Source organism: Panthera pardus, unplaced genomic scaffold, assembly GCF_024362965.1.
Source record: "Panthera pardus isolate Hobbes unplaced genomic scaffold, ASM2436296v1 HiC_scaffold_6, whole genome shotgun sequence".
Classification (NCBI taxonomy): domain Eukaryota; kingdom Metazoa; phylum Chordata; class Mammalia; order Carnivora; family Felidae; genus Panthera; species Panthera pardus.
In genome coordinates this window covers 5,954,726-5,967,797 of record NW_026526991.1, presented here as the reverse complement: position 1 = coordinate 5,967,797, position 13,072 = coordinate 5,954,726, and the positions used below count along the sequence as shown (strand labels likewise).

The window sequence follows — 13,072 nt, the reverse complement described above, 5'->3', positions numbered from 1 at the left end:
GGGCATCTGGGTGGCTCAGTCGGTTAAGCGTCTGACTCTTAATCTCGGTTCAAGTCATGATCTCAGCGCTCGTGAGTTCAAGCCCCATGTTGGGCTGGCTCTCCACTGACAGGTGCAGCTTGCTTGGGAGTCTCTCTCCCCACCCCCTGCTCCTCCCCTGCTCTCTCTCTCTCAAAATAAATAAACTTAAAAAGTCATAATAAAATAAAGCAAGCAATGAAATTACAAATATTGAAATAAAACATAAGCAACTTGGTTTACAACCTCAGAGTCTGTAGCTAAGATTCAAACACCGAAACACTGAAAAAGAAAATACTGCTAAATTCTACTACGTACAATTTTTTTTTAGTCTACGTGGCCAAAAAAGGCTACCGGGGAGCACAATTCCCTGCTTCTTAAGTGTGAGTGGTGACCAGCCACTTCCTGCCAATGAGGACAGTGTGGGCGGGGAAAGAGGGATTTTCAGTGGAGAAGGCCGACCGATGCCTCAGCCGGGTGGTCAAGGGCAACGTCACAGTGCTGAGTCACGTTGATAACACGTGCCCTGGATATGATGGCTTGGCAGGACTCTTCCCCTCTGTGGTCCTCCTCCCCCAGGCCCATAGCCCAGTCGAACCATGAGAAAACCATCAGGCAAATCCTAACTGAGGGGCATCCTTTGAAACACCTGACCAGCCCAAGCTCAGAACTGTCGCCATCAGAAACAAAGAAAACCAGAGAAATCTGGCCCAGCCCAGAGGAGCTAAGGAGGCACGCCAACTGAATGCAGCGGGAGATCCTGGATGGGGTCCTGGGACAGAGAGGGGACCGTAGGTAGCAACGAAGGGGACCCGAGACAGATCAGCCAGCCCCATGAGTAGGTGCTCCTGTCGAATTTGTCGAATGACTGGAAAGACGTGGAAGGTGGTGGTAACGCCTCTCTGTTTCCCTCTCTTAGAAAATCGCCTTCATGGTAGCTCTTGGCCTGGTCACAACGGAGCACTTAGAAGGTAAGGACCCCGCACGGCGGCAGGCTGGGCTGGGACCGGCCTGCGCCGTGGGGTGACAGCCGGCAGGGGGGGCGGCAGTCCCTTCGGGGACGTGTGTCCCAAGTGCCGGAGGTTGTGAGCGCAGAGAGAGGGAGAGCCTCCCTGCTCCCCCTGCCTCCCCGCACAACTTGGCAGAACGGGTGTGAGGGCTGCGTTAACGGTGCTTTGCTGATAGACTCGTGACTGTTACTACGGTTTTTGTAAATAGCCCTCCTGGGGGCGCCTGGGGTGGGGGGCTCAGTCGGTTCAGCGTCCGACCTCGGCCCGGGTTATGATCTCAGGGTTCTTGAGAGAGGCGGCCCCGGGCTGGGGGATGGCACACGGGGGACCGGCACTGTCGGTGGGTACCCGCCACCCTCCAGCCGGAAGCCAGCACCTCTGTCTGCCCCAGAGGGAGCCGTGCCGGGGCCACTCTGGGGCGCGGATGCCGGGCAGGAGGGGACGGGGCCGCCCAGGGCTTGCAGCGGAAGGGTTCAGGGTTCCCGGGGCAGGAAGGACCCAGTAACTGCTGTGTCTGTGTCTTTCCAGAAATCCAGAGCAAGCGCCAAGAGCGGAAGAGAAGAAGCACAGCCAATCCCGCCTACAGCGGCCTCCTGGAGACCGAGGTGAGGGACCCGCCCTCTGCACCTGCGGAGGGAACCCCCCCCCCCCGCCCCGCCCATGGTGTCCCGAGCACTGCGCCCTTTTGGAAGGATGTCACTGAGCTGTTCCTTGGCCTCCACGCAAGGAGGTGCTGACCGCTGTCTGGACCAAAGGGCCCCGTTCCCTCTGCCGTGCTCACTGATGAAACCGTCCCCCGCGCTGTGCGCGAAGCCACACCCCAGTGTCCCCAGTCTGTGGCCAGGGCCAGAGATGACCTGGTTAAGGAATCAGGAGCCGCCTCCCAGCCGTGACCCTTGAGCCCTGGACACATCTGTGGCTCCACGAGCGGCCCTGCCACGGGGGCCTCGCCCTTGGCTCTGAGCACAGCCCCACCGCGACGGGGGAGGCGGGTGCAAAGTCGGTCGTGTGTTCTCGGCCTGTGGCTGAAGCCACCATTCGGAACGTTCCGGAAGCCTCCGCGTCTCCACGATGTGTGGTGCCGGGGACGACCCTGTACCGAGGGTTCCTGGGCCCCGTGCCAAGAAGTGAGGTTTGGGGAGCGAGTCCCTCACACCCTCGTCTCCCCACCTGACCCCAGAGCCAGCTGACAAGGTGCAGGAGGCAGACGGACGGGGAACCTGGTGGCTGCTTATTACTGGTTGGCCCCGATTCGGGGTCCCCCACTCGTCCCTCCCGAGTGAGGCGGACGCATCGGTGGGGAGCGGGCACGGGTTCCACGCCTGCCACAGGGCAGAGCCCTTGCTGACGCCAGCCCGCCCCTCCCCTGCCCTGCAGCCCCAGTGTCCATCCCTGTTTCTGCCTCTGGAGCCCTGGGTGGGGAGTCTGTCCCGCGTACGCCCTGGGCAGGGGCAGGGTCACTGAGGAGGGCTCCCCGCGAGACGGTTTTTCTTTTGTGTCCCCTGCAGAGGAAACGGCTGGCATCCAACTATCTCAACACCCCCCTGTTCCTCACAGCAAGAGGTAAGTGCCTGCGGGGCGTGGCTTCTCCTGCCTCGGCCGCTGTGGGGCCGGGGGCCAGGTCGGCTTTGGTGGCTCTGGTGGCTTTGGTGGCCCTCCGCTCCTGGCCTCCGTGGGGCTGGGCTGGCCCGTCCGCGGCCGGGACAATTGTTTCCGGCGGATGGTGCGTTCCAGCGCCACGCCCCGGCCCCCTTCGCCCTGTCGTCGTCTGTAGGGAGGAGGAGGGCGGGTGGCGGTGGCGGTGCCGGGGCTCGGAGCTGGGTGACGACGTAAGGGCTGGATGTGACCGCGGTTTGTAAACTGTCCCGTACACACCGAAGCTGAGCTTCCCACTGGACAGCGTCATGTGCGGACAGCCCTGACCCAGAAACTAAGAGGAAAGCCATTTTTTGTGATCATTAAATGTGTGGTTTGGCATCGCTTACTGGAAGGAGGGTGGGTGGTTATGGGGGGGAAAAAACGGTCGAAAATAAATCACCTTGAGAGGCTCCCGGAATGATGGGTCCCTCCCCTCGGCAGCTCCCTGCCTGTCCCATGGTGGGTCCTGGCCATGACCGGGGCAGAGACCCTTATTCCTGTCACTCCCTGGGTGAGACCCAGGTGTCCTGGGTCCAGTGGTGCTCCCGTCGTGTCCCGGGTCCAGTGCTGCTCCCATCATGCCCCGGGTGAGACCCAAGTGTCCCGGGCAAGACCCGGGTGTCCCAGGTCCAGTGATGCTCCCATCATACCCCGGGTGAGACCCAAGTGTCCCAGGCGAGACCTGGGTGTCCCGGGTCCAGTGATGCTCCCGTCAGGTCCCGGGTGAGACCTGGGTGTCCCGGGTCCAATGGTGCTCCCGTCATGCCCCAGGTGAGACTCAAGTGTCCCAGGTGAGACCCGGATGTCCCGGGTCCAGTGGTGCTCCCATCATGCCCCGGGTGAGACTCAAGAGTCCCGGGTGAGACCCGGGTGTCCCGGGTCGAGTGATGCTCCCGTCACATCCCAGGTGAGACCCGGGTGTCCCGGGTCGAGTGATGCTCCCATCATGCCCCGGGTGAGACACAGGTGTCCTGGGTCCAGTGATGCTCCCATCACATCCCGAGTGAGACCCAGGTGTCCCGGGTCCAGTGATGCTCCCAACACGTCCCGGGTGAGACCCGTGTGTCCCGGGTCCAGTGATGCTCCCATCAGGTCCCAGGCGAGACCCGGGTGTCCCGGGTCCAGTGATGCTCCCATCATGCCCCGGGTGAGACACAGGTGTCCTGGGTCCAGTGATGCTCCCATCACATCCCGAGTGAGACCCAGGTGTCCCGGGTCCAGTGATGCTCCCAACACGTCCCGGGTGAGACCCGTGTGTCCCGGGTCCAGTGATGCTCCCATCAGGTCCCAGGCGAGACCCGGGTGTCCCGGGTCCAGTGATGCTCCCATCATGCCCTGGGTGAGACTCAAGTGTCCCAGGTGAGACCCGGGTGTCCCGGGTCCAGTGATGCTCCCATCATGCCCTGGGTGAGACTCAAGTGTCCCAGGTGAGACCCGGGTGTCCCGGGTCCAGTGATGCTCCCGTCATGCCCTGGGTGAGAACCCCCCGCCCGTACTGGGCCTCGTGGCCTCCAGTCCTGATCGGCGCTCAACCAATGCCCACTAACATGTTCTCCGCCCTTCTTCCCTGTGCCAGCCAATGAGGACCCCTGCTGGAAGGTACGTGTCCCCTCGCTGTCACGCCTGGGCGGGGTGGGGCATGTTTCCACGGTCCAGGTGTGGGGGCTCCTGGCAGGCGGGAGCCGAGTAGAGGGGCTGCAGGCTCCGTCCTCAGCGCCGAGAGCTTTGCGACAACACGTCGGCCGTCGTCCAGCCCGCATGGTGCATTAGGCGTCACCCCAGGGCCAGCCCACAGGGTTCAAGCACGAGCTGAGGACGCAGGGACCCCGGGAGCCAAGGAGGCCCAGGTGGAGGCAGCTGATCCCAGGGCTGCCAGCCGGGCCCTACCTGGCTCTTCTCGGCCCCAGTGTGACGCTAGGTGCAGTGGGTCCCCTCCGTTTCTCACTGTCCACCTCACGAGGGTCTAGACTTAGTAACCCCCAGGGTCTCAGCCCTCACGGCTCCGTTTCTGTGATCCTGTGAGACCCCAATCCCCCGTGCACAGACCACGTCCCTGCTTCCCAGGACACAGGCTGGCCGTGACCTCATGTGCAGGCATGGCCTCAGAATTTATTTAGTGGCTTTTCTTTTTTTTTAAGTAAGTTTTGGATCTCGTCCTAAAAGAATTTTCTAGTCCCTACATGCCTAGAATGGCCAAGCCACTAAGCAGCAGCAGGTGACGGGTATAAACTCCGATCATTCCGGGCTTTTTGCCACCAGAACCCTGTAGCATCACGGATCAGGGCTGGTGGCCTGCCGTGCCCGTCCACAGCCACCTGTGCCCGACCAGCGTGAGCACAGGAGACGCCTGGAGCCTGAGCCTCGCTTCTGCAGACCCCAGAGTCCCGCAGGGGCCTTGGCCTCGAGGCGGGAGACCCCGATGCTGGCCCTGCTTCTGGCTCCAGCTCCCTGAGTGGTCTCGGGCGAGTGGCTCACCTTCCCTGGGCCCTTGGTCTGCTACCCCCTCCCTCGTGGACGGCCTGGGCTCCAGTGTCCTCGTGGCCTGGGTCGTTCCCGATGGGAGCCCTCTGGTCCCTTGCAGCTCTGAAGTCGGAAGCTGCCGCTGACACACAGGTAGAGAAGCGACGTCGCTTGCACGGAGAAGGGTTTCTAGCGGGTGGTGGAAAACCGTTCAGACTTTGCAGGTCACGGGAAGCAGGGCGTTAGGAAAAGCTCCTCTCTCGGTCAGGGCTGTGCACCGGGCAGCGGGCTGGCTGGAAAGGCAGTGAGCCCCCTGTCCCCGCAGGTGTGTAAGTGGAGGCTGAATGACCAAATGACGACGACTCCACAAGGGACATTTGAAGTTCCTTTGTCCCAAGGAAAGAGGGAGCTGCCCTTTCCCAGGCTCCTTCTGGACTGCGCTTGGGGTGCCCTCTCCTCTCGAGTCTTCCCGGTGGCCTGGGGGGGCGGGTGTCACTAGCCCACATTACAGAGGCAGAAACAGGGGCGCAGTAACCCACACGGGAGGCCGGAGGTGCCAGGTCGGGCTGCGGCTCCATCAAGGGGCCTGGAGAGCGCCGTGAATCCGGGCCTCCCGAGGCAGCGCGTGCAGGAAAACCGTGTGGGAGGGACGCGTGGTGAGCGCTGGCCTGCCCCCCACCCCCGACGTGGGGTACGGTGTGGACCCGAGGGGGACCGTTTCCTAAGCCACGGCAGGACCGCCTGCCCCGCCACCTGCACCTGGGGACCAGGTCTCATGCGGGGGCCACACCCACCCGACCCTCACCCCTAGTAAACGTGGCCTGGGGGATGCCCTAGAGTCCCGCGTCTGGCCGCCTCCTCCTCCCGGCTTCCGGGCTTATCCCTCTCTCTCCCAGAGCTGCTGAGAAACGCTGGCGGAAGCTGGGTCCGGCTCCCTCCCAGCCCAGCTGACCTGGACCCCCGCCCCCACCCCTCACCCCCCACTGACCCGCCTCCCGCCCCCCCCTTCTCTTTCAGAATGAGATCACCCACGACGAGCACTGTGCCGCCTGCAAGCGAGGGGCCAATCTGCAGCCCTGCGGCACCTGCCCGGGGGCCTACCACCTCAGCTGCCTGGACCCGCCCCTCAAGACCGCGCCCAAGGGCGTGTGGGTGTGTCCCAAGTGCCAGCAGAAGGTAAGGAGGCTGCGCTGCGGGGCGGCCGGCCCTCCCACCCCCACCCTGCCTCTCTCCCCGTACCCGGGGACCCTCCGCACAACATCTGCAGCTGCTCACACTGTGTTTTGGGGTCGGGTCGGGCCGCGGAGGGGCGACCAGAGGGGCCGGCGTGGGAGAGGCTTTCTCCGCCTCGGCACGACCCAGTGACTCCAGCTCTGGCCTCAGAACTCCTTCCCGGGTGGAGCTGGACTGATAACACAGACCACAACGATAGCACTGACTTGGCAGGTCCCATCTCCCTGCTGACACACGAATGAAAACCAATCGGGTTCAAAAAAACAGTAAGACTCCCCTCCGGTGGCGATGTGGTGAGGCAGGCACTCTTGGACGTTGCAGAATTTTATCCGAGCCTCAAAAGCGCGTGTATCTTTTAAACCCAGAATCTAGCTTTGGGGAACGCGGTCCAAAGAAATGATCCAAATACAGATAGGATTCTGGGCACAAAGAAGCCCCTCGCCCCTTGCTCACAAAGGCAAGACACAGCCTACTTCAAAGCAGCAGGAGACAGTGGAATTACTTCCAGTGGGTGCACTCAGTGAGATGTTGTGTGGTCATTGAAAATGATCTTTGCAAAGGTTTTGCGATTCTTTGGACTTGTTCACCGTATGGAATTAAGTTTAAAAGGAAAAAGAGAGAGAACGCTAGGCTTCATAGCAGCTGTATAGTTGAATCATCAGCTCCCTGAGAAAAACTGTAGGCAGAATAACCCAGGGACAGGGTGGGTACAGTGGGCCCTATGTCACTGTGCCACCAGCCCCTGCACTGTGACTGCCCGGGGGGTCGCGGCTCTTTGCAGGAAGACAGAGGGAACGGGATTCTGTTCCCCACTTCGGCATGATGGTGGGGCCTCACCGGGCACTCGATCTGCCCCCCCGGCTGGCCTGGGGCTGCCCAGCACAAGGGGAGAACACCCCAGTGGTCATTCACGTATTCATTCATTCAGGAAAAATCAGAACCCCCTCCCCGCCGGCACGGTCTGGGGCCCTGGCGATACGCAGGCTCCTGTCCTCGGGGAGCTCTGGGAGCCAGATCGTGAGGCAGGAGGGACGGGCTCCCTCCCGTCCCAGCTGAGGAACCCGCAGCTCAGGAAGCCTTGCTGCCCCCACTCCCGCCCCCCAGCGCTGCGCGGCCAGACCGAGGCAGGCTCTGGCCCGTCTGCTTGTTCATTCCCCCATCTGCCCTCTAGGCCTTAAAGAAAGACGGTGGCGTGCCCTGGTCCGGGATGCTGGCCATTGTGCACTCCTACGTCACCCACAAGACAGGTAAGGCGGTCTTGCTCCCTTCCCTCCCACCCCACCCCGTCCCCTGGGCTCGCCCCGGGCCCATCCGCAGCCATTCCTAGCCAGGGCTCTGCGCGGAGGGACCCTGGGAGCGGTGCAGCGTGCAGGGCCATCACCGTGGGGGGGGGAGCGGGGGGTCATCTCCAGTCCCCGCGTCCTCAGCCAGGGCCACTGGCTTCTGCGGGAGGATGTGGCCAGAACGGCCCGTAGGCGCGGGTTCTCTGTGCTCCTCCCGCTCGCCCACGGCCCGGCCTTTCTGCTCCCCTAGTTTGCTGGCTCACCTGGCCTTCTCTTTCCTAGTCAAGGTAGAGGAGAAGCAGAAGCTGCTACAGAGAGGCAGCGAGCTGCAGAGCGAGCTCCGGCAGCTGGAGGAGTGTGACCGGCGCCTGGCCTCGGCAGTGAAGGTGCGCTGGGCGTGCGGGTCAGGGGGCTGGGGGACCTCACGGCCGCGGGATACAAGGCCAGGGTTTCGCTGTCCCGTCCCTGAGGCCCCCGGAGAAGACGGACTCACGGACGTCGCTCCGCGAGGCGGAGCGCGGCTCTGATCCGCTCGACGTTCAGTCTTGAGCGGTTGGGCTTAGGCTCCTTCCTAGCTCTTTGACTCTGGCAAAGCTCTCTGAGCCTCGGGCGCTTCGTGCGTGATGTGAACGTGATGATTTCCCTCCTGGAGTGTGGTGGTCGTGATAATGTGATGGTCACGATGGTGGCGGCGGTGGTGGTGGCGATGGCTGAGGTCGTGGAGGGGATAATGGCGGTGAGGGCGGTGCCAGGCCCTAGCGAAGCTCTTTAAAGGCGGTATCTCATTTAATCTCTCAGGAGCCCGGGCAGAGGCTCTCTGATCATTCCTATCTGGGAGTCGGGACACAGTTTCAGGGGGTGGGAGCGGTTTCCCCGAGCAGCAGATGGCTGATGCTGTAGCCTGCGCGCCCGTCCTGGCTGCCTCACGCACGTGACACGTAGAGAGCCCACGAAGAGGCAAGAGCACGGCAGGCGGGAGCAGAGCAGAGAGCGGGCTGGCAATCCGCAGGTCTCCTGCAGGTGCTGTCGTTGAGGCTGAACCGGCCCCAGCCTCCTCCAGGAGGAGGAGGGGTAGACGTGGTCAGCAAGGCGGCACCACAGCCACGAGGGAGAACGTTCCACACTCTGGCACAGGCACACCGTTCCTAGCCCTGAACTCTAAAACGGATTCCTCCTGCGCTGCCGGAGGCCCTTGGCCGGCGTCCTTCGGGCCCCCGCAGTGGAGGGGAGGAGCTGTAGGGGGAGAGGGGCCGAGAGGGCGGTGGCCCCGGGACGCCTGCACGGCTGGATTCTGAGAGCCTCCCCCTGCCCCCCTCTCCCCCTGACAGAAATGCCTAGAGCTTAAGACGAGCCTGCTGGCCCGGCAGAGGGGCACCCAGACATCCCTGGACCGCCTGCGGGCCCTCCTGAGACTGATACAGGGCGAGCAGGTGCTGCAAGTTGCCATGACGACCACCGGCCCCGCCCCGCTGCTGGCCGGGCCCTGGACCAAGCCCTCGGCAGCAGCCATGCACCCCGCCCTCCAGCAGCCCCAGGGGCACAACTGACCCCGAGGGACCGGCTTCACACCCACGGAAGGTTCCTGGGACCCCCGCTCACCAGACCTGAGGGTTCTGTCCGCCTTAATTCATAAACACTATGAATTTCAGACGAAACTAAAACCAGACCGAGAGAGAGAGAGAGAGACGGAGGAGAGAAGGGGAGAAGGAACCGGGACGGGTTGGGATGCAGTCCTACCCTCCACGTGCGGACGGGACCCCAGGAGGCCAGGTGGGCGCGAGACGGCCGGGCGCACAGTCGGTCCCCCGGCCGTTGGGGGGCTGGCCCGGGCCCCTGGCTTCCAGGCACAGCTGTCTCCCCGGCCTCGTGCTGCCCCCGGGGGAGAGAAGGGCAGAGAGAGGTTGGGAGGGGAGCCGGGGACCTAGCTGAGTAGTAGGGGTAGTTGGGACGAGCAGTGGGTAGCGAATCTAGGTAGGGGCCCGGGGCTCGGGGCTCGAGGCCGCAGGGCTCCAGCGCCTTCTGGATCGCGGGCCCTTGTCAGTCAGTATTATTAGCATATTAAGAGTCACAGCTGTTGAACTTGAAAGAAACTACACTGTGGGTCCCTCCAGGGACGCCGCGGTACCCACCTGCCAGGGTCCCCGCGTGCCCCCGAGGCTCCTGCCCTTAGCTGACCGTTTGGACTCCTTTTGCCACCGATGTGTGTTTCTCGTGGAGTTTTCTGGGCAAGATGGGGCTGCAGACACGCAGGGGAGGCACGTGGCAGGTTTTCTGCTTGGGGTTGAACCCTTCAACTTACGACCGAAGCCTTTTCCGTTCTCCCCTCGAAGAGCCGATCAAGTGTTCCACTCCTCTTTTCTTGCCAGTACAGACACTATGCCAAAAAATAACTTTACATTTTTGTATGGCGTTTTTATTGTAAGCTATTTAATGTGAAGGGGGGGGATGCTTGCTGACTTCTCTTCCCGCTTACGGTAGTCTCACCTGCAAGGTACGAATGCAAAAGCCCTTCCTGGGGGACTCCCAACCTGGAGAGATCCAGAGGGTTCTTTCAGAAGGAGGCTGGGGGGCGGGGAGAGAGGGTGGGGAGGGAGAGGGGGCCGTGGCCTCTGGAGGGTTTGGCCTTTGGAGACTCGAGAGTCCCTTTTCTTGCTGCCTCCTTGAGTTAGTGAGCCGTCCTAAAAGGGCTCCCAAGTCTTGGGCTGGGTTGTCACACCCCGCCTCCGGCTTCTCCGGTCCCGAGGGACCTAGCACAACGGGATGGGCGTCGGGGAAGCCGCAGGGCTCCCACCCCAGCATATCACACGGTGCCGCGCTGCATCGAACACACGGGCGTGCGTGCACACGCGGCCCCAGACACACACGCACACGCGCACCGCCAAGTGCAGAGCAGGGAGGCTGGCCAGGATCCCACGGGCTGCCGTGGTCCCTCCTGTCATTTTCTCGACTCCGGGAGAAACTGTGCTGTACGATACAGATCTATTTTAATACACTCAACACTGGGTTGAACAAGATTTTTATATTCTTTTATTGATGAACAAAGTGAGCTGTGAGACACACGTCTTCTATATTGGTTACTCTAGATGCCAATTGGGCGTCACCGCGTGGCTTGCGATGTAAATGTCTTCAGGTTCCTTTCCGTTGGTTCGTTTTTCTTCTTGGGTGGATCGGATTCCATTTTTTTTTAAAAAAAAAACGTAATGGGAGGATGTGAGAGGTTGGACCCGGGAGGGGTAGCTGCCGACGTGTCTCGAGGCGTAGTGTTTTGGACCACGGAGGACCGTCCAGTGGATAGTGAGGATAGAGAAAAGTGTTTGTCTTAAATATGCCCGTGTAGTTTCCCTTCTGTAGGATGCATTAAACGCAACTGATGATTTCAGAGCCGTGTGCTTCTCGTTACCGTGCCGTCAGCAGAGAGGCCTCCGGGGGCACATGGGGCGGGGAGACTCGCGGAGGTGGAAGGGCGGGGTCCTGCCGCGGGCCCGCCCCCAGCGAGGGGGGCAGCAGAGAGCTCGTGGGCACCCCCCAGAGGTGGCAGGTGCGCCTGTTGGGACCAGGCGGAGGCTGTCAAGCGGCAGAGACCCTCCAGGCCAGGCGCTGTGCGGTGTGGACCCCGCTCCCTCACTCGTTCCTGCTTCTCTCCGCCCATCGACAGCACCTGCCTTTTCTGTTCCACACGAGGTCCCGCCGCCACCCTGGGGCTTAGTCCTTGGCCTTTCAAGAGGGCGGCCAAACTGGGGAGCCAGACCGCCCCCCCCCCCTCCCCGGCCACGTCCTAGCTCCAGGGGCCTCCGGGAGGCTCAGTCAGGTGAGGAGGAACCCAGATGTGGCCGAGGGTGGGATCAGATACGAAGTGACGGCCGACTGGAGCCCCAGGACTGAGCGATGTGCCCAGAGACAGGGGAGGGCTGGGCCACCTGGCCGGGGGCCCCGACAGTCCTGTCCGGTTTCCAGGCTGGCCCAGAATCACATGGTTTGGGCGGGGCCTAGAACTCAAGGCAGGCCTCTCTGCCCGACCCCCAGCCACAAGGTCCCTCACCACCCCCTACACACCCCTCCCCCCCCCCCCCCAAAAGCCGGCCAGTCTCAGCCCCGGGGAGCCCCTCGCCCTCCTGGCTGGGGGACTCAGAGCCCCCTTGCTCTGAGTTCCTTATGTTCCTCCCTCCTTTTGGGGTCCTTTCCAGTCAGGCTGCCTCTGCTCCCCTGGAGCTGCCCAGTTCAGGGTCAGGAGTGACCTTCCTGTGGCCAGGCCTAGCGGGTGACACATTGGCCCTCCTGCTGGAGGAGACTCCGGGACCCCCCACCCCCCACCCCCCTCCCCCGCTCGCCTGTTTTTTCCAGTTTCTCTCTTCCGCCTAATCGCTGAATGCCCGAGAGCCCCGGTCTCCCGGTCTGTGCTCTGACCTCTCTGCTCCCGAATTCCTTGGCTGACCTCGTCCCGCCTCCTGGTTTTCCGTGTCTATGCTGGCCGCTCCCAACTCTTACCTGCGGACTGGGCCTCTGCCACGGACCCCAGCGCACTGGGCACCAGCAAGCGTCTGTCCCCGCCAGGCCAGCTCCCCTGCTCGTGTCCTGTGTCCGGGAGATGCCACCTTCCGATAACACGGGCTAGCGCCCCAGCGGCCTCACCCTCCGCCCCTGGTCATCGGCAGTGCCCTCGGAATACACGCGGGAGGTGGCCGTGTGCCCCACCCACGCCAGCGTCACCTGGGTGGGTCTCAGCCCACCGCCTCACCGGGATTACCGCAGCCACGTGCTCCTCCCCCATCTCGCTGCCGTCGGTTCTCGAGCCAGCAGCTAGCAGGACGAGGCCTCTGCCGAAACCCCGCTTCACGGCCCATCTTGCCCAGCAACAGCTCAAGCCCTACAAGGGCCACGCTTGCCACATTCCTGCCTCTCTCCAGTTTCCTCGCCGTGTTCCAGCCCACACGGCCTCCCTGCTCTACCTGGAACCCACGCGGCATGCTCCTGCCACGGGGCCTTTGCACAGGCTGCACGTGTCCTTGCCCGGCGTGCCCAGCTGTCTCTTCGATTGGCTCCCCCACTTGCACTCGCTTAGGGAGTCGACCACCGTCCCCCCTCCGTGCAGCTGCGCCCGGTCACCCAAAGACTTGCCATTTCCTCTCCTTCCCTGTTGGTTCCTTAGGCTTTAACAACTTTCTGTGATTCACCTTTTTGCCTTTGCTTCACAAATGCAAGGAACTTGGTCGCTTTTACTCACCAATTCCCAGCATCTAAAACATTGCCTGACACGCAGGAAGCAGGAGCTCGGTAAATACTCGCGGGCTAAGTGAAGGAGCCTTTCGAGAAGCAGCTGCCAGGCCGCGGGCTGCCTCCATCCTGGTTCAGGACCTGGTCCCCGCAGGCTCCCGGCTCCCAGTCCAGCTGCCAGGCCCATTCGGCCCCCGAGGGTGGAGGGTGGGGGCAGGA

General features: G+C 62.6%; 1 protein-coding gene across 2 annotated transcripts in view; it reads left to right on the top strand.

The window, feature by feature from the left end:
• PHF21B (PHD finger protein 21B) overlaps positions 1 to 10,043 on the top strand; it is an 88,864-nt gene extending 78,821 nt beyond the window's left edge. For both annotated transcript variants that reach the window (XM_019447158.2, XM_019447159.2), the window contains exons 6-13: positions 938 to 989; positions 1,557 to 1,633; positions 2,537 to 2,591; positions 4,243 to 4,265; positions 6,144 to 6,302; positions 7,531 to 7,606; positions 7,925 to 8,028; positions 8,971 to 10,043. In XM_019447158.2, the coding sequence (XP_019302703.2) occupies positions 938 to 989; positions 1,557 to 1,633; positions 2,537 to 2,591; positions 4,243 to 4,265; positions 6,144 to 6,302; positions 7,531 to 7,606; positions 7,925 to 8,028; positions 8,971 to 9,189 (765 nt within the window). In that variant the 3' untranslated portion in view covers positions 9,190 to 10,043. The remainder of the gene's footprint in view (positions 1 to 937; positions 990 to 1,556; positions 1,634 to 2,536; positions 2,592 to 4,242; positions 4,266 to 6,143; positions 6,303 to 7,530; positions 7,607 to 7,924; positions 8,029 to 8,970) is intronic.
• Positions 10,044 to 13,072: the final 3,029 nt, after the last annotated feature.